Consider the following 25888-nt stretch of genomic DNA (forward strand, 5'->3'; position numbering starts at 1 on the left):
TATTGATGGAGCTGCCTTGGTGCCGTGTGCCCATGTGGAGAAGCCCCTGTCCTCTGGGCCTGCGTTTCCTTGCCTGCAGAGAGGTGCTGGGTTGTAAGGGCTGGACCCATTGCCCTCTGAAATCCCTGTCACGTTTCTAAATCCACTGATGTGGTGGTGATCTGACTGAGTTCAATGAGTGAGGGCTGGGATCCGCTCAGGGACCTTGAAATCCCTGCACGGCCCTCAGTTGGGCAGAACTGAGCTCCTGCCCCGACTCTTGGTGGCTTTTGACAATTTATCATCCCTCCTGGAGCTGCTGGTGGAGACCCTCTGCGGGCCTCAAAGAGGAGAGAGAGCCAATGCTAGGCAGTGTCTCCCTCTCACCTCCTTTCTCTTCTCCCTCAGGCTTCCCTTCCCCTCCCCAGCACTGGTGTGGGGGCCCATGGAGGTGATACTGGGATCCAGGATACACCTACACCCTTCCTTTTGTGTGTCCCCTAGTCGGCTCAGCTCTCTGGCTTTCATGCGCTGTTGTCCCAGTCCCTTCCTCCCCAAGCCAGGGTGAGGTGCTGGCCCCGTCGCCCCAGGAACCCCTCCTGTGTGTCTCTGCTCTGGGGGCAGGAGTGACTCTGCTTCACCCACAGGCCCTGACTGTTGTCCATTTCCTTCTGTCTTTCCCAGTCTCCATGTGGTCTGCGCCCTAAATTCTAACCTGCGAGGCCCACATTGATCTGGAGTGCGGGGAACGCAGTGTTTTCCTGCAGCCCAGGTGGTGCTGAGTGGCACAGTGAAAACTAAACGCCCTCCTCCCTGGAAGGCTGGGTGTATGGGCTGTGGACTGGAGGCCGGGAGCAGTGGCTGCAGCCTGTGCTGAGGAGAGGAGCCCGGCTGGGGGCTGGGCTAACCCCCTTAGGCAGGGATCAGCCTCGGGGTGGGTAGGGGCCAGACTCCCGCCTTGGTACACTCTTCCAGTGAGAAGAGGCAGGGTGGTGAGATCAGAGGAATAGCTGGACCCAGGCTCTGCTCCTCTGTGCTGTGTGGCTTTGACAGGTCACCTCTCTGGGCCTCGGTGTCCTCATCTGTAAAATGAGAGGGTTGGACAATGTGATTGCAAAGGTTTCTCCAAGTCCTGAGACTCTACCACCTTTCTCATCTCTCAGTGCCTTGGTAGCACTGCCTTAAACACCGGGGCATGCTTTGTCGTCCTGCCAATGCAGCCCGCAGGCCCCAGGGCAGTGCTGGGGTGCCAGGGCTCATGGGGGAATGAGTTGGCCGTTTATCATTCAACAAACATCAAGCACTTATTTATTGTGTGTTGAGAATGGGGCCACACTGGGCACCCGTGTGTGTGTGTGTGTGTGTGTGTGTGTGAAGAAGCATGGCTCACAGTCTCAGGGAACTTACAGACCTAGGTGTGGATGGGGAGAGGTGAGGAGGAGGAGCATGAAAAGAGAGTGAGAAGACCAAGGGGCCTCCAGCCAGAACCCTGGCTTGGGCCGGGTTGAGTGCAGAGCTGAGCCCCGATGTGCCCTGATGAAAGCCGCAATCCCTCATGCTTGACTATGTAGCCATGCAGGCCTGGGCCCAGAGGCCCTGGCATGCTGACTCAGTGCCACAGAAAGGAGCCCTTCCCCAAAGTCCATAGGTCACCGACCGCCTCGCTTCTGTCCTGCAAAGGGCAGGGAGAAGATGGAGAAGCAGGAAGTGGCAGGCACTGGCAGCGGAGGTGGGCGCTGGAGTCTCTGCATTTCCCTGCCACTCTGGCCGGCCAGTCTGGATTTCAGAATCACTGTCTCTTCCTCACTCCCGCCAGAGAAAACGCACACACTAACCAAGTCACCAGGTGCCATTTTGCCCAGGCCTGGAAGGCTTCATTGGGATTCTGTGCGGCTCCCCTGTCCCCGCCTGGTGACATTTAGCAAGTGGCATTCGTTCTGTACAAAGCTGTTTGCTGAATAAAAGGACATAAATCACCCATCCCCTTGGAGACTAAAACAGCCCAAACCACAGCACTCTCCCAGGCTGCAGCCGCTGAGAAAGCCTCTCGGGGGAGGGTGCGCATCCCCTCTCAGGCCTGCGGGGAAAGGAAGAGGAGGGAGGGAGCCGCTGCCACCTCGGCTGCTGGTCTGTCTGAGCATCATGAATGCTGTGACATTTGCTTTCAGAATTCGGCCCTCAGCGCTCTTGGAAGCTGACATGTCCATCCTTTTGTGTCTCATTTCCACAGAAGACACATTCCAAGAAAGAATGTATTCTTACCAGGCCTTACCAGATGATAATAATAGAAGGCATTCCGAGCTCAAAGAGCCACACTCACTCCAGTGTTTACCTGCGAAGATTTTGCTTTTGGTTTTTTTGAGACAGAGTCTTGCCCTGTTGCCCAGGCTGGAGTGCGGTGGTGCAATCATGGTTCACTGCAGCCTTAAACTCCTAGGCTCAAGAGAACCTCGCACCGCGGCCTCCTGAATAGCTGGTACCACTGGCATGTGCCACCACACCTGGCTAATTTTTTAATATTTTTGTAGCGATGGGGGTCTCACTATGTTGCCCAGGCTGGTCTCAAACTCCCAGCCTCACACAGTGCTCCCACCTCAGTCTCCCAAAATGCTGGGATTACGGGCATGAGCCACTACACCCAGCCTGTTTGTTGTTAAAGGAGAAATCAGCCTCAGTTTCCTCATTAGTAAAATGCTGGTAAGAGTACCTGTCTCAAGTGAATTAAATGTTTTCAATGTACATGAAATGCCTGACGCCTAGTAAGTTATCTGTAAATGTTAGCTCTTTCTTTTCTTTTTTTTTTTTAATTAGAGACAGGATCTCTCTTTGTCACCAGGGCTACTGGGCAGTGGCATGATCAAAGCTCACTGCAGCTTGAACTCCTGGGCCCAAGTGCTCCTCAAACCTCAGCCTCCTGAGTAGCTGGGACTACAGGCTAAATGTTAGCTATTTCATTATTATCTTTCCTACTTGAAAGCACAGACATTAGAACGCCCCCGCCCCGCCGTCCCATTCCCCGCGCACAAGGAACCCTCAAACGTGACTCAAACTCAGGTCTACTAGGCAGACAACGAGAACTTGCTGGAACTTCCTGGGCTTTGCTGGGAAGGGGGTCAGCCCAGTCTGGGGAGCAGCCTGCAGCCTGAGGAAGCCCGGTTCAGAAGCTGAGAGTCATGCGGTGGCAGGCCAGCAGCAGGAGCCAGACAGCAGCCAGGGTTAGGGTCCTCTAGGGCTGGAGCCTCTCCCTCTGCGTTTTCACATGGCTGGGGAATTTGGCTCTGCTCTATTTCCTTTCTGAAATGTCCGCTTCAGCAGGTTTGAAGGCCAGTGGATGGGGAATGTTGCATGCCGGCTGTGAGCGGCCTCTTTCTGGCCTGGATGATTTTTCCGGTGTGAACCCCGTGCACATGGAGAGCACTGGTGTCTACCATCTCCATGAAATGCGGGAAGGCAGCTTCTGGGGTGAGCTGCCGGAAGAAAGCTTCCTGCATGTTCTTCCCTCCACTGCATCTGCTCCATCCTTTGTTAAATTCCAAGACATATCAGGGTTTGACGTTTGGGTCAGATTTCATTATTTTATTTCCATGGAAATATGTTGGCCAGAGTATAACAGATTTGTTCTTCTTAGAGGACATTTAGAAATGAAAACAGATTGTCTGTCACATTCAACAGTCTGGAAGGCTCTGGCCTTTCATTGCTAGAAAGAAATCATTTGAGAACATCCTGCCCACACTGCTGTGTGTAATCTCAGTTACCTTATTCCTGAGGAATTCCTATGAGGAAGGGGAGAGCAGGCCCAGGCGGACCTTACGTGTCTGGAGGAGAGAAAAAGAGGCCCAGGCAAGCATTGTGGCTCACGCCTGTAGTCCCAGCACTTTGGGAGGTCAAGGCATCAGAATCACTTGAACCTAGGAGGTTAGGGCTACTGTGAGCTGTTAGGGCACCACTGCACTCCAGCCTGGGCAAAAGAGACCTCATCTCTACAAAAAAAATTTTTTTTAAATAGCCAGGTGTGGTGGCGGGCACCTGTGGTCCCAGCTACTCGGGAGGCCAAGGCAGGGGAATTGCTTGAGCCCAGGAGATGGAAGCTGCAGTGAGTTGTGACTGTGCCACTGCACTCTAGGCTGGAAGCCTGGACAACGGAGTGGGAGCCTGTCTCAAAAAAGGAGAGAGAGAGAGAAGAAGAAGAGGAGAGAGGAGGGAAGGAGGGAAGGAGGGAGGGAGGGAGGAAGGAAGGAAGGGAGGGAGGGAGGAAGGAGAGAGAGAGAAGAAGAAGAGGAGAGAGGAGGGAGGGAGGGAGGGAGGGAGGAAGGAAGGAAGGAAGGAAGAAAGGAAGGAAGGAAGAGAGGGAGGGAGGGAGGAAGGAGAGAGAGAGAGAAAGAGAGAGAAGAAGAGAGAGGAGGTAGGGAGGAAGGAAGGGAGGGAGGGAGGAAGGAGAGAGAGAGAGAGAAGAAGAGGAGAGAGGAGGGAGGGAGGGAGGGAGGAAGGAGAGAGAGAGAGAAAGAGAAGAAGAGAGAGGAGGGAGGGAGGGAGGGAGGAAGGGAGGGAGGGAGGAAGGAAGGGGAGAGAGAGAGAGAGAGAAAGAGAGAGAAGAAGAGAGGGGAGGGAGGGAGGAAGGAAGGAAGGAAGGGAGGGAGGAAGGAGAGAGAGAGAGAGAAAGAGAGAGAAGAAGAGGAGAGAGGAGGGAGGGAGGGAGGAAGGAAGGAAGAAAGAGAGGGAGGGAGGGAGGGAGGAAGGGGAGAGAGAGAGAGAAAGAGAGAGAAGAAGAGAGGGGAGGGAGGGAGGAAGGAAGGCAGGGAGGGAGAGAGGGAGGAAGGAGAGAGAGAGAAGAAGAGGAGAGAGGAGGGAGGGAGGGAGGAAGGAAGGAAGAAAGGGAGGGAGGGAGGAAGGAGAGAGAGAGAGAGAGAGAGAGAGAGAGAGAGAGAGAGAGAGAGAGACGGAGACCCAGTGCAGGCAGGAATAGAAGATTCAGGGTCATTTCCACTGCTTTGAAAATGGTACACTGCCAGCACCAGAAGGATGGAAAGAGAACATCTTCAAAAGTGGTGTCTTTGGGGTTATGGCCTTGACCCTTCACCTCTCCACTCTTTCCTGCCCCACTCCCCACCACAGATAGACAAGGGATTCTCCTGAACAGTCAACAGTTGTGAGAGTTTAAGACCTACTTACTTCTGTAGCTGGAGATCTTGGGACCTTCAGTCCAGGATTGAGACTCCCTTTGGCCTGGTCACTTTGGCATTTAAATTGGACTTTTATATAGAAATGGACCTACCTGCCACCCAGTCCTTCCCTGACTGCTCAGGCCTTTGCTCTGGAGGACTTAGTCTCCTCTGTGTGTCAGCTGTGACTGCAACAGGCCGCTCCGACGTGGGCCTTCTAGGAGGGCTTCCGGGGTGTCAGTGTCTCCAGGGCAGGGCTGTCGTATCTCCAGCAGGGCCGTTTGTGACCAAGCAGGCCATGAAATATAATGTGGCTCACATGTGCTGTGTGCCACAGGTGCTGTTCTGAGAGCCTTACATGCAAAACCTCGTTCCATCTTCACAGCGACGCTGGGAGGGAAGTGCGGCTAATCCGTACCAGAGGCACTGAGGAACGGAGAGGTTAGGGAGCTTGCCCACAGTCACAGAGCTAATCAGTGGCTGTGGTCTGAAGCCGGGCACAATGGCTCCATCGCCTGAGGCCTTAACCCTGCACCGTCCAGCCTCTGTGCGTCATTCCGAGACCCATGTGGTTCGGTTGCTTTTACAGTCCTTGTCAGTCCCCTGTCGTGAATCATGACACTGAAGACCCCTTAGACAGTCAGTGGTCCAGCCCTCTCATTTTACCCTGGCAGAAACGGAGGCCCTGGGGAAAAGACATGACTAGTCTCCTGGCCAGCAGCAGAGAAACTGAACAAAATCAGGTACTATCCCACCTCTTGCCTTGGCATTATTCGCTCTGCCCCTTATTTGCTATGCCCTGATCCTCTCAATTTGGGAAGAAAGCAGAGCTGAGAAGCTGATTTGCAAGTCTCAAGAGGTCTGAGCCAGATTTAGCTTCCTCTCTCTGGTGTATGCATGTCTTAAAGGGCCGATGGATGGCTGTCTAATGATATAATTCCAGGCAGAATTAGTTGGTGGGGCAGGGAGGGGTCCTGTCCACTGACAGCCGGGTCAGCCCACACCTAATGAAAATGCACGTGCAGTTAAGCCCTGTTGTATACCAGGAACTTCACACCCACTGCCCCTTTTAACACTCGTAACAACCCTGCCTGGTAGATCTTCTCAGTGTCGTCTCCATTCTCGAGGTGAGGAGATGAGCCACCAGGAGGCTACGTGACTTGAAGTAACAGCTCCGTGGCCTTTTCTTATTCCACCCACTGCTATTGGCATAGAGCAGTGCTTCTAAAAGGGTGGTCCCCGGGCCAGCAGCATCAGCTTCACTTGGAAGCTTGTTAGCAATGCACACTCTCAGTTCCCACTCCAGGCCCACTGAATCAGACTCTGGGGCTTGGGGCCCAGCACTCCGTGCACTAATAAACCCACCAGGCAATTCCAATGCATGCCTCAGTTTGAGATCCACCAGCAAACGACGCTGCCGAGTCCAGCAAGAGAAAAATCAGCTCGGGGATTCTAAACTGTAAGGGTAGTTTGAACTTAGTTCTTCTGGTACCTGAGTCTCAAGGTGTGAGTGGCAGCCAGTCCTGCCCAGCCCCCTCAAAAGAGAGTTTCTTCGTCCCCATGACATCACCAGGAACACTGGCAGGTCCTGCATCCGTCTCCTCCTCTTCTATTTTCTTAGCCACGTTGCACTTTTCCAAAACGCCTTGGCCTTTGTTGAGCATGTTATGAGTTCTGACGAACAAAATAACTCTCTGGATGAGGGGCCTTTTTCACTGGATTGTGGAAGCCAAGAACTGCCAAATAAAGCCAGGGTTTCTACATTCCGTGGCAATAGGTGGTTTACTTTTCCTTCCTAATCCTGAAACCTGGGCTTGGTCTCAGCCAGGAGCACAAGCTCACACACTTCCTCTCAGGCCAGATCTTTGCCGTCTCTTCCAGCCAATTAAAAACCCCTGCTGCTACCATTACCTATTTTCAGCTCCCCACCAGTTCCTTTGTCTGCCAGACACTGTCTTGCTATCACTAAAAAAAAGAAGGTGGAGATGATGAAATTCATTTTGATCACAGGCGTGTAGGACGCTTTATTTTCCGACAACACAAACTGATTCCACGCACAGATCGATGTTAACAAGCAATTTTATGCAAGATTGTACCTGTTTCTACAGATGCAGGGAACATCCATCCTTTTTCCCCAACCCTTGTGAGGTATTTGCTGCAGACCCTGCAGAAGCTCACAGGAAGGAGGGGGAAGCCTGAGCAAAACCGGTACCACTCGTGATCCACACGCCAGTCAGCGGCACCTCCTGAGACAGGTCCAGTCATGCTTGGCTGGAAGCAGTCTAATCAGTGCCAGTTGCTCTAGTTCTCATCACTCACTTGCGTGTGCAGGGGGAAGAAGAGGGGGTCTGTGCCCGCCACACTGCCTCATTGTCTGGGGTCTGGAATCCTCGGGGCCATTCGCAAGTCCATCACAGGTCTCGGTGTCAGCTCCGGATAATCTTGGCAGCAAAGCAGGCTGAGTAATCCTGGGCTGTTGGGTAGAACTTCCAAAGGCACAGGCCACTGCGGCTCCTTCTCCAGCTGCCAGCATGCTCGAGGTCATTCCTGGTCATCTCTCACTCACTCATTCATTCATCCCACAAAACAGTGATTGGGTGCCCATACCCCAGGGAGGCAGAGATTGAAAGAACTGCCCTGTCTTGAAGGAGCCTGTAGCCTCGTGGGGAAGACAGGCAGGCAAATGTTATGACACAGGGAGATAAACGCAATGGTGAACAGATAAACGGGGACAACAGAGATCAGGAAAGACTCCTAGGGAGGATGAGAGCTAAACAGAGGCCTGCAGGGGTGGGGCTGGGCGGCAGGAAGAAAAAACAGCATGCGCCAAAAATGTGGGCATGAGAGCCAGGCTGCAGGAGGGACCACGCTGGGGAAGGGGCGAGAGAAGCTGGAAGCAGACAGGGCCTTCTTTGCTTTGCTAAGGAGCTTGGGTTTCACACTAGGGATGTGGGAAGCCCTGGAAGAAATGTGAGCAGGGGCGTGAGCCACGGTACCAATGAGCAGCCTAGGATGGCTCTGAAGATAGTTGGGAGGCAGGGAGACTGGTGAGGAGGCTACTGCTGTTAACAGCCATGGTGACAAAGGATGAACCCTAAACTGCGGCTGTGGGCATGGGGAGGGGAGAAGTTGGCAGAGCCCAGGGCCGTGGAGAAGCAGCAAGGCCATGGCCAGTGTGGGAGGGAGCCAGGCGGCCAGCGCACAGCCAGTGGCGATGAGAATTCAGAATATGCATGTGCATCAGGCCCCCTGTGTTGGTGCTCCATCTACCAAATAAACATGTATAGATTTTCAGTTTCAGGGGCAGGGAGATGCTGGATTCAGGGACATTTCATCTGAAGAATCTATCAAACTAGATATTGTCAAATATTTACTCAAGCAAGTTAAACTGTTAGCTATCTAGAGCCACTGGAATGGAGGCAGCCACTAGAATGGGGGCAGCCACCGGGACAGTGGTTGTTGGGGGGGGGGTGGGGCCCAGTTTCAGGTCAGTGAGGAGGGGCAGCTGCAATGGATAAGAGGCACCTCTGGAGGGAAGAGTCCGCCTGGGGAGGGACGGTGATGGAAGCCAGGAAGACGGTGTTTCCAGAAGGGAGCAATTAACCATGTTGATGCTGCCAGGAGGCTGGGATGAGGACAGAGAGAGGCCGTTGGACTTGGCCACATAGCAGCCAGCAGTGGCCGTGACAAGGGAAGTGTTCATGGGATCCTGGGATTGGATGCTTGAGTGGAGCAGGTTGAAGAGTGAATGGAGATGAGGAGGTGGAGGCAGCAAAGAGGACAGAAAAGAGGCAGTGACTAGAGAAAAGTGAGGGCTCAAGGCAGGGTTTTAATTTGTAAGACGAAAAAGACAAGCTCCTGAGCGTGATTCAGTGGAGGGGAGGCATGGTGGCTCATCTGAAAGAACACCTCAAACTTCATGTGCCCCAGGCTGGACACCCCGTCTCCTCCCGCACGCGTCTGCACCGAGATACTCTCACACTGGAGAACGGAACCTCCAGGCCCCGGGTGCTCCGGCCAGAGCTCCAGGACGCACCAGTGATGCCTCCCTTTCCTCACTTCCCACATTCCCTGCATCTCGAGTCACATTCGTCCTTCCTCTAAGATGCAGCGAGATCGTACATCCAGTTTGTTTCCCCTGCTCCTGCCTCAGCCCCAACCCCATTTTCTCCAGCTTGGGCCTCTGCAGTAGCGTCCTGCCTGGGCCCCTGCTTCTGTCTTGTTTCCTGCCCCGCTGCCATTCATTTTCTCCCCAAGAGCCAGAGAAATCTTCTTAGAACAAACAGGACCCTGTCACTCCTCTGATCACACCCTCTATTGTGTCCCAGTGCATTCAGGATAAACCCCCAAATCCTTCTCATGACCCACAAAGCTGACGGACTGAGCCCTTGCCTGCCTGCCTAGCCCCACAGTCACCATCCTCCCTATTACTGTCTGCATTGCAACCTTGTGGACCCTGCCTAGGTCCTTGAAAGCTCCTCCCTGCCACGAGCCTTGCGTGTGCTTCCTCCCTTAGCCCACCTGAAAGCTCTCCCCTCTCTGCTTCCTTTGGCCGCCTCCTACTCATCTTTCAGGTCTCAGCCTAAATGCCATGTCCCCAAAGAGGCCTTTCCAGACATACAATATGAAATGTATCTCCTTTGTCCTCTCCTGGAACGCTGTCGTTTCCCTACGTAGAACTTGTCATGACTATAAGTAAAGAATTATTTTTGCCGGGCGCGGTGGCTCACGCCTGTAATCCCAGCACTTTGGGAGGCCGAGGCGGGCGGATCACAAGGTCAGGAGATTGAGACCACGGTGAAACCCCGTCTCTATTAAAAAATACAAAAAAATTAGCCGGGCGCGGTGGTGGGCGCCTGTAGTCTCAGCTACTCAGGAGGCTGAGGCAGGAGAATGGCGTGAATCTGGGAGGCAGAGCTTGCAGTGAGCTGAGATCCCACCACTGCACTCCAGCCTGGACGACAGAGCGAGACTCCGCCTCAAAAAAAAAAAAAAAAATTATTTTTGATTCTGTGTTTAATGCTTGTCTCTCCCACCAAGACAGACACTGTGTTGCTTGCCACTTACACCAGCTCCTTAGCACAACCTTGCGCACAGCTTGCGCACAGGAGCCATTTCAGTGTGTGTTGCTGAAAGAGTCAGCCAGCCACTGCCACAGGGCGCAAAAGGCACCAGAAAGGGGAAGGCAGAAGGTCAGGGATATGGGCCCCTGCTGTGCCCAGGCCAGCTCTGAACCTGCAGGGTGACCACAGAGCCAATAGGCACGCCTGGTTAACTGTGTCCACATGTTTCCCCTTGGCCTCTCACAGGTCCCCACCAAGCCATTTGGGTAAGATCACAGCCCCTAGGAAGACATACATTAGTGCCAGCCACTGAGCAGCAGAGAGCCAGGGAGGGGTGGGGGAGAGGAGGGCACAGGGGCCACCTGCCCCAGGAGATGTCAGCAAGGAATGAGATGTGTGCAGTCCCCCTGCAGGGCTGGCTCTCTCGTGTACTTCAATCTCATATGTAATTTTTAAAAATGGAATAATGGTTTGTATTGCCCAAGCTTGAGAAGACGGAGTCATTGTACACATAGTGAAGCACTTAGAGCCATATTCAGTACAGAAAGCTCGGAGGGAGCTCCCCGCACTGGAGTAAGGGACCTCCCTGCCACGCCGTGCACACACAGGAGTGAAGAGAAGGGAGCCCAGTGGGGCAGGGAGAGGCCTCACAAGACTAGGAAGCTGACAGCCCGCTCTTCCCAGCTGTGGGAGCATGGGGCAAGCCCTACGCGGCCTTAGTTTTGTCTTCTGTAAAATGGGGAGATGATACACCAGAAAAGACCACCCGGGAATGTGAGGTGCTCTTTACCTTAAAGACGACCGATGAGGGGAGAGGACTCCGGGCCGCCCTGGGTGGAGGCTGCAGGGTGGATTTGGTAAACTGCCCACACTCAGCTCTCCATGAGGATTCCAGGGCAGCACAGAAGGCTGGAAGGTGGGGATTAGGAGTGCTGGTAGACGCTGCAAAAGAAGAGAAGCAACAGGGCAGAGAGTGAGAGAAGGGGAGGGAGAAAAAGAGGGCACGGTGCGGGCAGAAGCTTATGCTCAGGGAGTGAAGAGGAGGCTCATGCCGGAGAGGGCCAAGGCTGATGGGTGCTTCCGGGGACTCTGGAATGAGCAGGGCTTATGGCAGACAGCACAGTCCCACCCCCAGCCACCTTCCCCAGGATGACACAGGCCCTATCAGAAAGGCAAACAGTGACCAGTGATTCCCCCGGAGGACGGCGGGGACGAAGCCACCAGCCCGCCGGAAGTGCTGCTGTGGTCGTCCACCCCCTGCCTTTGGGAGCATCTGCTTCAGAGATGGCCGGTGCCTCTGGGTCCCTGTCCTGAGCGGCCACCTGGTCCAACCCCCAACTCTCCAGTGAGGAAGTGGCCTCCTCAGGCAGGAGGGTAGAGTGTCCCACCCCTCAGCAGAGCTTCCTCCCTTCCAGCGGGGGCTTTCACAGCCAGAAAATGTCATTTTTTCCCCCAGGGTCTGGGAAACCCAGAATAGCACCTGTTCATGAAACACAGACACCCTGTGGTGGTAAATGCAGGGAGGGAGGAAGGCAGGATGGCCAGCGCACAGCCGGGGAAGCACTAAATCTGTTCATGCCTCCATCCACCCCTCCCTCACCACCCGCACTGCAAAAGCAGCCGATATCCAGGTGGGGACACATGCCCCTGAGGGCTGCTGCCCGGTGGCCTGTCAGTTGCTGGATTCACACTTTAAAAGCCGCAACGAGGCCTACCCTTGCACTCAGCTCAGCCTTTGGTGTCACAATTTAGGAACAACCTGGAGATCTTGCAGAGAATGCTGATTCCCAGGCCTTGCCCCCAAATATCCTAATTTGCTGGGTCTGGGGTGGGGTCCAGCGAGCTGCATTTTAACTCTTATGACTCTGCTGTGGGGTCCTGAGAACACACACTGGAAGATGTTGGATGGGAGGCCCCTCTGGCTCCACAGCCCACGTGCCCACCCCTGCAACCCTCCCTGCTTTGAGGCCCACAAGGGGTGTATTCAACTCCCATTATGTGGGCCGACCTTTCAACCTGGCTGCTTCTCCCATCCCAGTCTTTGGCGCTCAGGCTCTGGGCTCATTGCTGGGGCTTTTAGCAGCAGCCCTGAGCGAGTGAGCAGCTGCTTGTCACCTGAGTGAAGGGCTGGAAACTAGGCCATCGTGCTTGGCTGGGCAGATCCCACCCTCACCAGCTGCTCCCACCGCCTCCTACGGAAGCCTGCCCCCACGGTGCCCTGGGCCTCCCGGCACCCCCGCCGTTGCAGGGTGAGACCTGGTCCACAGCTCTGGGGCAGAAGGCACTCAGAGAGAGGCTCTTGGAGGAACGTGGATGCGGGAGGCCGGGTGCCAGGACCTCAGGGTTCAGAAACAGGGAAGGGGCGGGGCACATGACAGATGGGGATAAGTCCTGGAGAGCCACTCAGAGAGACCAAGGGCCTCTTCCTTGGCCTCAAAAGAGTCAGCGCCCTGGGCTGAGAGGGTGGGATGTGGTCGCTCCATGCCGCCCCCACCAGTCCGTGGCGCACTTCACATCTTCATCTCTACCAGTCTTTCTCTGTCTTTTCCTCTTCCCCTCCTGTCCCTTTCTCTCCTCGTGTCTCTCTGTCTTTCCCCCCTCCTCCCTCTGTCTGTTTTTCACTTGTTCTTCGTCTCACTCTCCGGTCTTGCTCCCTTTCTGGGATCTCTCTCCTGCCTTTTCCTCCTTGCCTGTCCCTCTCTCTCCTTTCTCTCTCTGTCTGTCTAATTAGACTTTCCTTGACCTTCGCTGCCCCACTCCATCTCTCTGGCCCAAACACTCTGACTCCCTTGATGCGTGACCACACTGGTTCACCTCCTCCATGCTCTGTCTCTGTACCCATCGGACCACAGCCTCTTGGTCACCAGCCCTGGACAGTGTCACTGTGTGGCTCCGTTGTGCCCAGTTGCTGACTCCTGATGGGCTGGGCTATGGGAACACACGGATGTGGCCGCATAGGGCCTTTGGTGCTCACATACGGCTGCAGAGGGTACAGGGTGGAGGTGAGGAGGGTCACTGGGAAATCAGAGTAGCCTCTCACCTGGCTGGCCCTGGAGGCCCCTGTTCCCCAACCGGCACCTCAACCTCAAATGCCCTGATCCTGGTGCTGCTGATTCTCATCCTTGGGCAAGATGCTGGCCTCCACACCTAGCCCCACCCTCACCTGCCCACCATCCCGGCCAGCAAGCCTGAGAGGAGCGGGCTTTGACCAAGCCAAGGACAACTCACAGCCTGAAGATGGCCATGGGCCCTGCCTGTGGGAGGGAGGGGAAAGGAAAGAGGAGAGACTCCCAGCTCCCTCTTGGCACCCCCGCCCTTTCTAAGGGCCTTTGGTGATGCGCTTTCCTCCTTGTTCTCCCCAGAAAACTGTGGGAGAGGCAGAGTCCACGGACCCACAGGTCCTGACCACCACCACTCTTGCGTCTCCCCTCGTTTTCTCCTAAAAACTGACAGCAGAGTTGGGGTCTCCACGTCTTCTGGGCAGTGGGCACAGAATGGAAGCTGAGGTCATGGAGGAAGTGGGTCCTGCTCAGAGCTCATGTCACCATCCCATGGCCACTCAGCAGGCGTTTTCTGTGCCCTGATGTGCTGGGCAGGCAGGCCAGAGGACCATGGGAGCAGAGAGGGATTGCTTGCCAGCAGTGGGCAGTGTCGGGGCAGTGTGCAGGGGCTGTGCCATAGCCGGTGGGAGGAGACTGGGGTGAGTGGGTGTAGAGTGGGCAAACGTCAGCTCCAAGAGCCCAATCTAACACGCTTGGTCTGCTTCTCCCAAAGGGAAAGCAATGCCCAGGGGACATTGGGTCCCCTGCTTTGCCAGGCCTGGACTCCTGCCTCGCTGCACATGGCCCTGGGGACAGAGCACCCCAAAGGAGGGTGAGGCAGGGTGAGGGGGCTGGGAGGGTTCGGCCTCAGATCCTGCAGTGCAGAGTCCCCTGGATCGGGCTAGACCAGAGGAAGGCGCCTGCTTAGCTGGGAGAACTGGCATGTGACCGCCCACACACACACTCTGAAGCTCGGGATGTTCAGACGCAAACCCCCCAGGGTCGGAGGCAGCATTTCAGAGGTAGCAAGGCCCTTGGGGAGCAGGGACTCCAGCTTCCTCCTTTTTCAGAAGGGCACACGGAGGCCCCAGGAGTGAGTGGGCGAGCCAGAGTCACACCAAGTTCGTAGGAGGGCCAGGACCAGAATCTGGCCTGCGTGTCACGCTGTCCCCTCACGTTAAGCGCATTTGTCATTTACTCTTAAGAGGCCATGCCTCCCACCACAGTCTCCCCTGAGGGCTGGGGCAGTTGGAAGGAGCTGGGCTGCAGAAAGCCCCAGGGGCTTGAGGGGCTCTGCTCCTTACTGCTCAGCCTACAGCAGAAGGGACCCAAGGGAGGACTCAGCCACCTCAAGACCCAAATGAGAAAGTGAAATTTAAACCTGGGAGAAACACAGGCTCCTAGCAGTTCTCTGAAAGAACAGAATAAATGTGTTTACTGTATTATTTATATTGAAAGCTTTGCTTGGGATAATCTGAGGTTAAGAAGGAAGGAATTGGGATTTGGAGTCGGAAGATCCGAGTTCAGCCTCCCTCCACCCCTGTGTCCTAGGCCACCAAAGCCTCTCCTGGCCTCAGGGTTTGGGCTCTGAAAGGGCTACTGTGGGAGATGGGAGGAGATGGTCCTCTTGGGGCATTAAAGGGAGAACCCTGGGGGTGAGTAGCCTGAGGGGCCCTGCACCGGTCCTGGCTGGGAACGGAGGCCAGCGGGAATGGGTGTTGGAGGGTGCTTAGGGGGCTGCCTGACCTCACACCCTCCCTGCCTGCCCTCAGCTGCGTGGTGGACGAGATGGACTTCTCCAGCATGGAGCTGGACGAGGCCCTGCGCAAGTTCCAGGCACACATCCGTGTGCAAGGAGAGGCCCAGAAGGTGGAGCGGCTCATTGAGGCCTTCAGGTAAGGCCACTTCCCAGCTCCACTCCCCAACAGACCCCAGGTTGGGGAAGCCAGGCCGCTGTGAGCCTGGGAGATAGGAGATGTTATCAGGAGGGTTGGACATTGGGCCAGAAACACCCCTTCTGGTGTGGGCAGGATAGGCTGGGGAGAAAGAAGTGAAGGAAAGAAAAGGGACTGACCCCTTGAGCTCCCCAGGCTAGAAAGGTGGGGCATTTGGGGGTGTGGGGAAGAAGACCAGGGTATGGGACAGATGGTGGTCTCCCTGGACCTAAAGCCTTTGGAGAGTTGGGATATCCCCTGGATACACCCTCCTTTGTTGGGCCTGGGGGAGGGTGAGCGGGGGCTCAGTGTCCGCTCTGCATCTGACCCGCCCACAGCCAGCGCTACTGCATGTGCAATCCCGAAGTGGTGCAGCAGTTCCACAACCCCGACACCATCTTCATCCTCGCCTTCGCCATCATCCTCCTCAACACCGACATGTATAGCCCCAACATCAAGCCTGACCGGAAGATGATGCTGGAGGACTTCATCCGAAACCTTCGAGGTGAGGAGGTGGGCACTGGGGCAGGAGGGGCAAGACCATGGCTCAGGCCCGGTCTGTGCAGCGTGCATTCTGTGAGTCTGAGCCCCTATCACAGATCATCACCTGCTCTCTGGGCCTGGTCACCCACAGCAAGCTGGGAACATTAGTTGTGTGCCAGGCGGCTGGGGCATTTCCAAGAGCCACCGCCACTGCAGAGCAGCAAGCACCCTTGGGCAGTGCCTCTTGCCCTCCATGGAACGTGGTTGGCCTCTAGGCCCGTGACACCAGAGTTGCTGGCTCAAGTGGTGCCAGCCCTTCCCCTCCACAACTTATGAGGAAGGAGCCAGGAACAGGGCCTTCAGGTCCTGGGTCCATTCAAGTCAGCCTTGCAGATAACTTTATGGCACCAGCCATAAAGAATCCCCTGATTCAAGTCTCTCATCGATGCAGTGCGCTGTCTGGCAGGGAGCAAACCAGGACTGGCAGACTGTGATGTGTGCTCAATTGATTTTTTTTTTTTTTTAGCCTTTAAAAGAATCAAAGTTATACATCCACATAATTTAATAAAGTCAAATAATCCTTATTATAATCCTTATAATAAAGGCTTATCACAGAAAAAAATTAGTCCCTGCCCCTCTCACCACTCACCTTCTCCAGAGGCAACCACTTTTGACATTTTTAGCTATTTGTGTTTCTTCTGTATCGATAAACCGCATGCTTATGCTTCTCTGTTTTTTTCTATCCCTTTTTTTAACTGGCATAAAGCCCAGACTGTGAGTGTGTGTGCCTGAAATTTGATGAATGTGTATGTTCGTGTGCATTTATGCCATCACACCCGGATCCTGATCTGGATCATTTTCACCTGCCCAGAATGTTCTCTCCTGTCCCATCCCAGTCAATACCTTTGCCCAAGAGTAACAACTATTCTGCCTTTTATCACCATTGACGAGTCTTGCCAGTCCTTGAACTTCATCTAAATAGGGCTATAGAGTATTTATACTTTGGTATCTCGTCTCTTTTATACACTGCTCCTTGTTAATTATTACTTCTGTCACCCAGGCTGGAGTGCAGTGGTGCAATCTCAGCTCACTGCAATCTCAGCTCACTGCAACCTCCACCTCCCAGGTTCAAGCAATTCTTGTCCCTCAGCCTCCCAAGTAGCTTGGATTACAGGTGTGCACCACCACACCCAGCTAATTTTTATATTTTTAGAATAGACGAGGTTTCACCATGTTGACCAGGCTTTTTTTGAACTCCCTACCTCAGGTGATCCACCTGCCTCAGCCTCCCAAAGTGCTGGGATTACAGACATGAGCCACCACGCCTGGCCCTTGTTAATTATTTTTATTTTAAGCATTATCTATTAATTCTCCATTATAGAATGTAAGGATTTAGCCCTCTTTCATCCACCTTCCCCGACCCATCCCACTCACATCAGCGGTCATGTTGTTAAGGTTCTGCACACACACTCCAAAGCTGAGTCTGCAAGTGCAGAATGATTGCAACTCCCTCCTATCTCTACTTTCCTTGGAGTTAATGCTTCTCTTTCCATTTGCTTAACTCTCTGAGGACCTCCCCTGATTCAGCCCCAGCTTCCCACCCTACGTGTCAAGCTCCTCTCCATACATCCAGACCTGGGAGGTGGTGCAGGAGCATCATCTTCGGGAGCCTCTGGTCCTGCTACAGTCTGGACAGTGGCCGGGCCAGGGCACAGCCGGCATCCTGGGCCCTCCTTCCCTTGCTCTCATGGTAGATTCCTGGTTCCTGCATGTCAGAGCTTCCTCATTTTTACTTTACTTCCAGAGAAAAGGCCATTTTTGAGAACTTGCATTTCTGAATGTATGTTTTTCTGTCTTTGACCTTGGTTGGGAGTTTGGCTGGGGATAGAATTCCAGCCTCAAAACACGCCAATCGGGATTTCAAAGGCATTGCTTCATTGTCTTTTAGCTGCCAGTGCTGTTCTGCCCTCCCAGCTGCTGGCCTTTTGTCTGTTACTCTTTCTCTCTCTCTGAAAGCTTGCAGGTTCTTCTGTCTGCCCTTCGTGTTCTGGATTTTCACGATGATGTGCCTTGCTACAGTTCTTCTTTCATCCCTCATGCCCAGGGCTGCATTGGTCCTTTCCATCTAGAAACTCATGTCCTCCAGTCATGGAAAGTTTTCTTAAATGTTGTATTTGATCATTTCTGCCCTCCAATTTCTCTGGACTCTCTTTCTTGAACTCCTGTTATTCTGTTGGTAGATCTCCTAGTCTGATCCTCTAACTTTTATAGTTTTATACCTGCCATCTTTGTTTACTTCCTTGACTTTCTGGAAAATGTCCCTCAGTGTCATCTTTCATGTCTCCTACCAAGTTGTTCATTCCTGCTGTCATATTTTTCATTCTCAATAGCTCTCTTTTGTCCTCTCAATGTTCCTCTTTTATAGCATTTTATTCTCACTTTGTAGATCCAATATCTTCTCCCATCTCTGTGAAGATATTAATATTGGTTTGTTTGTTTGAGTTTCTCCCTGCTTGCCTCTATTTCTTCTGGAGTTCTTTTTCTGTTTTTCCCCATATTCCTTTCTCTTTCCTGGTATAGACTTCCAAATGCAGTTGATGAAATCTGGTTGTTCATTCTTATTTAAAGTGAGACACCAGAAAGCTGGTGAATAACTCTGTGAACACAGGTGGGGGCTGCTGGCTGGTGGACTTTCTTGTAGGGTGATTTAGTTAAGCCATTTCATTGGGAGATCCCCACTGCAGTATCTGAAGACATTTTTTTTCTTGTTCTGCCTGATACCCAGAAGATAAATGTCCAATCTGTTGCCCAGAATGTATAATTCTGGCTGCCAGAGTTCTGAGATCTTTAAGTGGGAAGTGGGGTTGAGGGTTAATATATAGATATCAACTTCATCCCCCACTTTTCAGCAGAGTCCCACCCTTGGCTGTGTGTAGGGTCCCTCAGCCCAGAGTTCTAGAGAATGGACTCCCAGTCTTCTGCTGGAGTGAGGAGGGAACAGGGAAGCGCAGCAGCTTTCTAACCCATTTTCAACCTGTTTTCCTATTTCCAGCCCACCTTCACCTTCGCTTTTAGGGGTTGCTGTTACACCAGCTCTAAGCCGTTTGGTGGCTGTGTGGTGTTCGAGCGGCTTCTAGCCTCTCTGCTGGTATAGGTTTCAGCTTTCTCAGGTTTGCTAAATCCATCTACTTAGTTATCCACTTTCCAGGTCCTGGGATGCCTGTGCCTTTGTTCCTGTTCTGTCTTTGTGGGTTTATGCTTTTCTACAAGATTCCTTTCTCCCGAGTATTCAGAAGCAACAGAGGCATGCAGCCTGCCACCTTGAACTGGAGGCATCCATATACTCAGCCTTTCTCCTTGCTTTTTCTTACCCACAGCCTGATTTCCTTCAGCCTCCTTGACTGCTGCATGGCTCATTTGCCTGACTTTAAGAACCAAGATCAGATGTGGAAGAAGCCAGAACAGGCAGGGAGCTGTTCAGAGAAGGCATGGTGTCCTTTCAGTAGCTGGGAACACTCCTTTGAGAGATGCTTGCCAAAGTTGCTTTATTTTTATTTTTTCCATCATAAAAGAAGCATATAGTCATTAAAGAAAGATTTGGAAATAGTAGAAAGAAGATATTTTAATTGCCTGTTTCTCCAAAAGAAATGTGTTTGCTTTTTGGCATATTTCCTGCCGGTGTTTTTTTGTTGCCAGAGTTTTATCATTACTATGAAGCAGGAGGTGGAATGGGGTGTCCTCGCCTGCATTGCCATTGGGTCTGCCTGCTCCCCCACTGCTCCCAGTGAGGGAGGAATCCCTTCAAAGACTAAGCTCTCAACTCCATGCTTCCCACTGGAGGGGAGGGGAGAACCCAGGAGGAGGAAGATCCAAAAAGAGAATGAAACAGAACCTCCTTGTGATGCTAGAGTGGTAGGGCGGAGCTGGGGGGTGAGACAAGCACAAGGAAGATGATAGAACTGCGGAGGCACAGAGGGTTGGCAGGAACATGGAGGTGGTATTTGGCCATTGGGAAAGAGGCCTGGGAGGGGGGCGCAAAGACTCCGCTTGAGGAACATCAGGAGGTGAGGCAGGAAATGGGTGTTGGGGCCATATCATATCATTAGTTTTGGTGCCTGGCTAAGGAACTTGTTCTTAATTGAATGGGTATGAGGCACCAGGCATTGAAGGCATGGCAAAAATCAAGACCACCCGCGGGGAGCTCCAGGCTGGATGGGGGTCTCTTCTGTCTGGCTCCAGCGCTCTGACACCCTCCCTCCCAACCCCACCACCACCCCTGCCCACTCCACATTGTTAGGTGTGGACGATGGCGCTGACATCCCCAGGGAGCTGGTGGTAGGCATCTATGAGAGGATACAGCAGAAGGAGCTCAAGTCCAATGAGGACCACGTCACGTACGTCACCAAGGTGGAGAAGTCCATCGTGGGCATGAAGACAGTGAGTGTCCACAAGCCACCTATCTTCTGTCTTCTTTCCTTCCTTCCTTCCTGGCATCTCTTCCCATTCTCCTCCTTACCTTTCTGAAACTCTTTCTTCGTACTCATTCACATAATAGTTATGGAGTAGCTACTGTATGCCAGACACTGCATCTCTTTTTTCTTGCCTAATTTCCTCATTGCCTCTTGCCACCAGATACTGCAGCAGGACAATCTGAGATGAGATGTCAAGAAGCATGGCCTGGTGGTCTAGGGTGGAAGCATCTGGGTGGTCAGATGAGATTTAGTATCCCTTTCCTAGGACAGCATGACTACTAGGCATTCCTGGATGGTCCTGATGAGTAGAAGGCAGGAAATGGACTCAATAGGCTCTACGCTGTGGCATCACCATAGAGGTGCCTTACTGGTAGTGACCTGTGTCCCAGACAGCATGTTCCAAGCCTGCAATGATTTTTAAAGTGGGCCTTCTCTGTAGGCTACACTTTATACTATAAAGGATGTCATGGGGGTTCCAGTTCCTCCTCCTCATATTGTTGGCTCAGGGGACAGTTTGGGAGAGTTTGGAGACCTCTTCTGAGGCTCTGCACTAGGCTCCCTCCACCCAGTCTGTGCAGGGACAGCGTTTTCTGCTTTGAGAGCCTTTATTGCTGAGGTCTTAGCATCTGTCTGGTTGCAAGCAACTGGTTTGTCTTATACGCTGGAGTAGACACCAGGTGTCTCTGTGATCCCTTCGCGCTTGCACACTTGCATCTGTGCAGTAGAGAAAGGGTGGAGGTGTCATATCTGCAGGCTGCTGCCTGGGACAGGGGATGCCCTCAAGGTTATAGAGGGAAGCAGGTTGACAGTGGCTTGATTGGAACAGCCTGAAAGCTCTTCTCAATGTCCTTTTCCTGTCCCTCTATCACCTCATTTACTGTGGCTTAGTGGACCCCTTCTCCTTGGCTGTGCTCCCCAAGAGGCATGACAGGGATGAGCCCTGGGGACATGGGGTGAGTATGTGAGGGAAAGATCCTCAGAAGAGGAGAGAGAAGGATGAGAGTCAAGTCCAGGCCCCACCACAGAGCCGGAGCCCCTCCCCTCTCCCGCCACAGAACCGGAGAGCCCCGCCCTTCTCCCTCCACAGAGCCGGAGCCCCTCCCCTCTCCCTCCACAGAGCCGGAGCCCCTCCCCTCTCCCTCCACAGAACCGGAGAGCCCCGCCCCTCTCCCGCCACAGAGCCGGAGCCCCTCCCCTCTCCCGCCACAGAACCGGAGAGCCCCGCCCTTCTCCCTCCACAGAGCCGGAGCCCCTCCCCTCTCCCTCCACAGAGCCGGAGCCCCTCCCCTCTCCCTCCACAGAGCCGGAGCCCCTCCCCTCTCCCTCCACAGAACCGGAGAGCCCCGCCCCTCTCCCGCCACAGAACCGGAGAGCCCCTCCCCTCTCCCGCCACAGAGCCGGAGCCCCTCCCCTCTCCCGCCACAGAACCGGAGAGCCCCGCCCTTCTCCCGCCACAGAACCGGAGAGCCCCTCCCCTCTCCCGCCACAGAGCCGGAGCCCCTCCCCTCTCCCGCCACAGAGCCGGAGAGCCCCTCCCCTCTCCCGCCACAGAGCCGGAGCCCCTCCCCTCTCCCGCCACAGAGCCGGAGCCCCTCCCCTCTCCCGCCACAGAACCGGAGAGCCCCGCCCTTCTCCCTCCACAGAACCGGAGAGCCCCTCCCCTCTCCCACCACAGAGCCGGAGCCCCTCCCCTCTCCCTCCACAGAACCAGAGAGCCCCGCCCTTCTCCCTCCACAGAACCGGAGCCCCTCCCCTCTCCCTCCACAGAACCGGAGAGCCCCGCCCTTCTCCCTCCACAGAACTGGAGCCCCTCCCCTCTCCCTCCACAGAACCGGAGCCCCTCCCCTCTCCCGCCACAGAGCCGGAGCCCCTCCCCTCTCCCTCCACAGAACCAGACAGCCCCGCCCTTCTCCCTCCACAGAACCGGAGCCCCTCCCCTCTCCCGCCACAGAGCCGGAACCCCTCCCCTCTCCCTCCACAGAACCGGAGCCCCTCCCCTCTCCCTCCACAGAACCAGAGAGCCCCGCCCTTCTCCCTCCACAGAACCGGAGCCCCTCCCCTCTCCCGCCACAGAGCCGGAACCCCTCCCCTCTCCCTCCACAGAGCCGGAACCCCTCCCCTCTCCCTCCACAGAGCCGGAACCCCTCCCCTCCCGTCTCTACAGAACTGGAACCCCTCCCCTCTCCCGCCACAGAACCAGAGAGCCTCCCCTCTCCCGCCACAGAACCGGAGAGCCCCTCCTCTCTCCCGCCACAGAACCGGAGAGCTTCCCCTCTCCCGCCACAGAAGCGGAGCGCCTCTCCTCTCCCTCCACAGAACCAGAGAGCCCCTCCCCTCTCCCGCCACAGAACCGGAGAGCCCCGCACTTCTCCCGCCACAGAAGCGGAGCCCCTCCGCTCTCCTTCCACAGAAGCGGAACCCCTCCCCTCTCCCTCCACAGAGCCGGAACCCCTCCCCTCTCCCTCCACAGAACCGGAGCCCCTCCCCTCTCCCTCCACAGAACCGGAGAGCCCCACACTTCTCCCGCCACAGAAGCGGAGCCCCTCCCCTCTCCCTCCACAGAGCCGGAACCCCTCCCCTCCCGTCTCTACAGAACTGGAGCCCCTCCCCTCTCCCTCCACAGAACCGGAGCCCCTCCCCTCTCCCTCCACAGAACCGGAGAGCCCCGCACTTCTCCCGCCACAGAAGCGGAGCCCCTCCCCTCTCCCTCCACAGAGCCGGAACCCCTCCCCTCCCGTCTCTACAGAACTGGAGCCCCTCCCCTCTCCCTCCACAGAACCGGAGCCCCTCCCCTCTCCCTCCACAGAACCGGAGAGCCCCGCACTTCTCCCGCCACAGAAGCGGAGCCCCTCCCCTCTCCCTCCACAGAGCCGGAACCCCTCCCCTCCCGTCTCTACAGAACTGGAGCCCCTCCCCTCTCCCTCCACAGAACCGGAGCCCCTCCCCTCTCCCGCCACAGAACCAGAGCCCCTTCCCTCTCCCTCCACAGAACCGGAGAGCCCCGCACTTCTCCCTCCACAGAAGCGGAACCCTTCCCCTCTCCCTCCACAGAGCCGGAACCCCTCCCCTCTCCCTCCACAGAACCGGAGCGCCCCTCCCCTTTCCCTGGGCCCCCGTCTCCTCTTCTGGAAAATGGGCGCTGTGGTTGGGGAGGCCTGGAGGCCTCTGGTTTCTCTCGCTGAGCGCCACGCCCGCGTGCAGGTGCTGTCGGTGCCCCACCGCCGCCTGGTGTGCTGCAGCCGGCTCTTTGAGGTGACGGATGTGAACAAGCTGCAGAAGCAGGCGGCTCATCAGAGGGAGGTGTTCCTCTTCAATGACCTGTTGGTGGTGAGTGGCCCCCCGCTCCGGGACTGGGCTGGGCTGGGGCTACCCGCTGCCCTGAGCAGCCTGGGCAGGGTCCCTGAAGTGGGCAGGAAAGGACGCCCAGAGGTTTCAGACGGAATGCCTGTTCCGTGGGACGGATCTGTCTTCATGGTGCTCTCACACCGTGGGCGTGAGGGGGCTCAGGCAAACATGCTAATTCCTACTTAATAAGTCGTGACACCGAGACATCAAATGATCTGCTCGTGGTTGCACAAACTGTTAACAAACTAGATCCCAGACCATTGGCCTCTCCACGTTACAGGAAGCCCAGGGCAGGGAGCGCACAGGGCAGGGAGCGCACAGGGCAGGGAGCGCACAGGGCAGGGAGCACACAGGGCTGTGCCTCACACCCCAGGGCCTGGGAGGAACAGGGCCTACCTAGGTGGAGCATGCTCTGTCCCTGGGCCTAGGCGAGGCTGGTTTATCTGTGTGTGTGCGCGCGTGCGTGCACATGCATGCACACATGCGTACATCTGTATCCACAGACACTCGTTCCTTGCTCTTTGAAAACAAGTATCCATTCAACAAATATTTAATCAGTGTTGACCCTGTGCCAGGCATTATTGTAGGTCTGGAAAACTGGTGAGCAGGACTGGAACAGGGCTTGCCTCTCCCATGCACGGGTCCTGCCTCTAAAATGATCACAAGCCTGAACGACCTCTCACCACCTCCACTACTGCGGTCTTAGCGTGCGCCTGGTACATTCAGTGAACCACATCAGCCTCCACACGGCTCTCCCCACCTCTAGGGTTCACCCCCTGAGAGCAGCAGCGTGATCTCTCTGGAGTGCACATTAGGCCACGTGTCCCTTCCCCTAATCTGCCTCCCTGCCCTCTCCTCAGCCCTGTGAGCCGCCTCCCTTCTGTGGGCCAGGCCTTTGTACTTGCTGCTCCTTCTTGCGAAGCTCCTCCAGACCTTGCACTCTCCTCTTGCCTTCCTGGCCTCCTTCTTTTCATTCAAGTCTCAAATCACTTTTGATTCCTTACCCTATTTCATTTTCTTCAAAACACTTAGCACCTTGGTTTTGTTTTGTTTTGTTTTGTTTTGTTTTTTGTTTTGTTTTGTTTTGAGACGGAGTCTCGCTGTGTCTCCCAGGCTGGAGTGCAGTGGCGCGATCTCGGCTCACTGCAAGCTCCGCCCCCTTGGTTCACGCCATTCTCCCGCCTCAGCCTCCCAAGTAGCTGGGACTACAGGCGCCCGCTACCACGCCCGGCTAATTTTTTGTATTTTTAGTAGAGACGGGGTTTCACCGTGTTAGCCAGGATAGTCTCGATCTCCTGACCTCGTGATCCACCCGCCTTGGCCTCCCAAAGTGCTGGGATTACAGGCTTGAGCCACCGCGCCCGGCCAAGTTTTGTTTTTTTTTTTTGCTGTTATGCTTTATTATTTGATCACCTGATGGACACTGTGACACTCCACATTCCATAAGCACTTTGAGGGCAAGAGCTCTGTTCTGAGTTCTCCTGTATCTCCAGGGCTCAGCTCACAGAAGTCTCCGAATAGAAATTTGTTTATTAAGCGACCAGATGACTTTACTAAAATAAGCTTTCATTTCAGTAGGGGAGGGAGATAGAAAATAATTAAGAAACAGACAAACAAGATAATATCAGATTGGGGGAAGGCACTATGAAGGCTGCAACCAGGTGATAGTACGGAGAGTGACTGGGGTTAAGGGCCGGATTTGGGTTTGCTGTGGTTTGTTTTCTAGAGGGGGTGGTCCAGGAAGGCATCTCTAAGGAGGTAGCATTTGAGACTTAAGTAATGAGAGTAATGCAGCTGTGCCAAAAGCTGCCGGGAGAGCTGTGAAATGGGAACAGCGTATGCGAGGGGCCCACAGTGGAACCGAGCTTGCCCTTCTCAAGCTACAGAAGGGAGGACACCGTGGCTTGGGCAGAAGTCCAGAGTAAGGCAAGGATCACATCAGGTGGGTTTTACAGACCAGCTCAGGCTCCGTGGCTTGGCTTCTAAGTGCAGAGAGAATAATGACTGTAGGGTTTTGTGCAGTGAAGACGCACATTTTGGTGTAGTGTGTGTACATATATGTATGTATCTGTATCTGTATGTGCACATTCATCACTGCATGTGTTTACTTCTGTGATCATGCATCCCCCTGGGTGTTTGTGCATCCATGTTTCCATGACTGTCTGCTCATCAGCACATGTCTATCTCCCTCTCCTGAACAGATTCTCAAACTTTGCCCGAAGAAGAAGAGCTCCTCCACATACACCTTCTGCAAGTCAGTTGGCCTGCTGGGCATGCAGTTCCACCTCTTTGAGAACGAGTGTAAGTCTTTGACAGCCAATGTAAGTCTTTGAGAAAGAATGGATGAATGAAATGGCTGGGGCGAGTTGAGGGAGAAGTGCTGGACAGCAGAGTGGATAGAGGCATGAGTGC

General features: G+C 54.6%; 1 protein-coding gene across 14 annotated transcripts in view; it reads left to right on the forward strand.

Annotated features, from left to right (window-relative positions):
• IQSEC3 (IQ motif and Sec7 domain ArfGEF 3) overlaps positions 1–25888 on the forward strand; it is a 117199-nt gene that overhangs the window by 78634 nt on the left and 12677 nt on the right. For all 14 annotated transcript variants that reach the window (XR_012419824.1, XR_012419825.1, XR_012419826.1 and 11 more), the window contains 5 exons: positions 15015–15137; positions 15515–15681; positions 19957–20096; positions 23333–23458; positions 25678–25777. Coding sequence is in view for 11 of the 14 variants with exons in the window: in XM_005569704.5 (XP_005569761.3) it covers positions 15015–15137; positions 15515–15681; positions 19957–20096; positions 23333–23458; positions 25678–25777 (656 nt within the window). In the remaining 3 variants the exon portion in view is untranslated. The remainder of the gene's footprint in view (positions 1–15014; positions 15138–15514; positions 15682–19956; positions 20097–23332; positions 23459–25677; positions 25778–25888) is intronic.

This window comes from Macaca fascicularis, chromosome 11, assembly GCF_037993035.2.
Source record: "Macaca fascicularis isolate 582-1 chromosome 11, T2T-MFA8v1.1".
NCBI classification, from domain to species: Eukaryota; Metazoa; Chordata; class Mammalia; order Primates; family Cercopithecidae; genus Macaca; species Macaca fascicularis.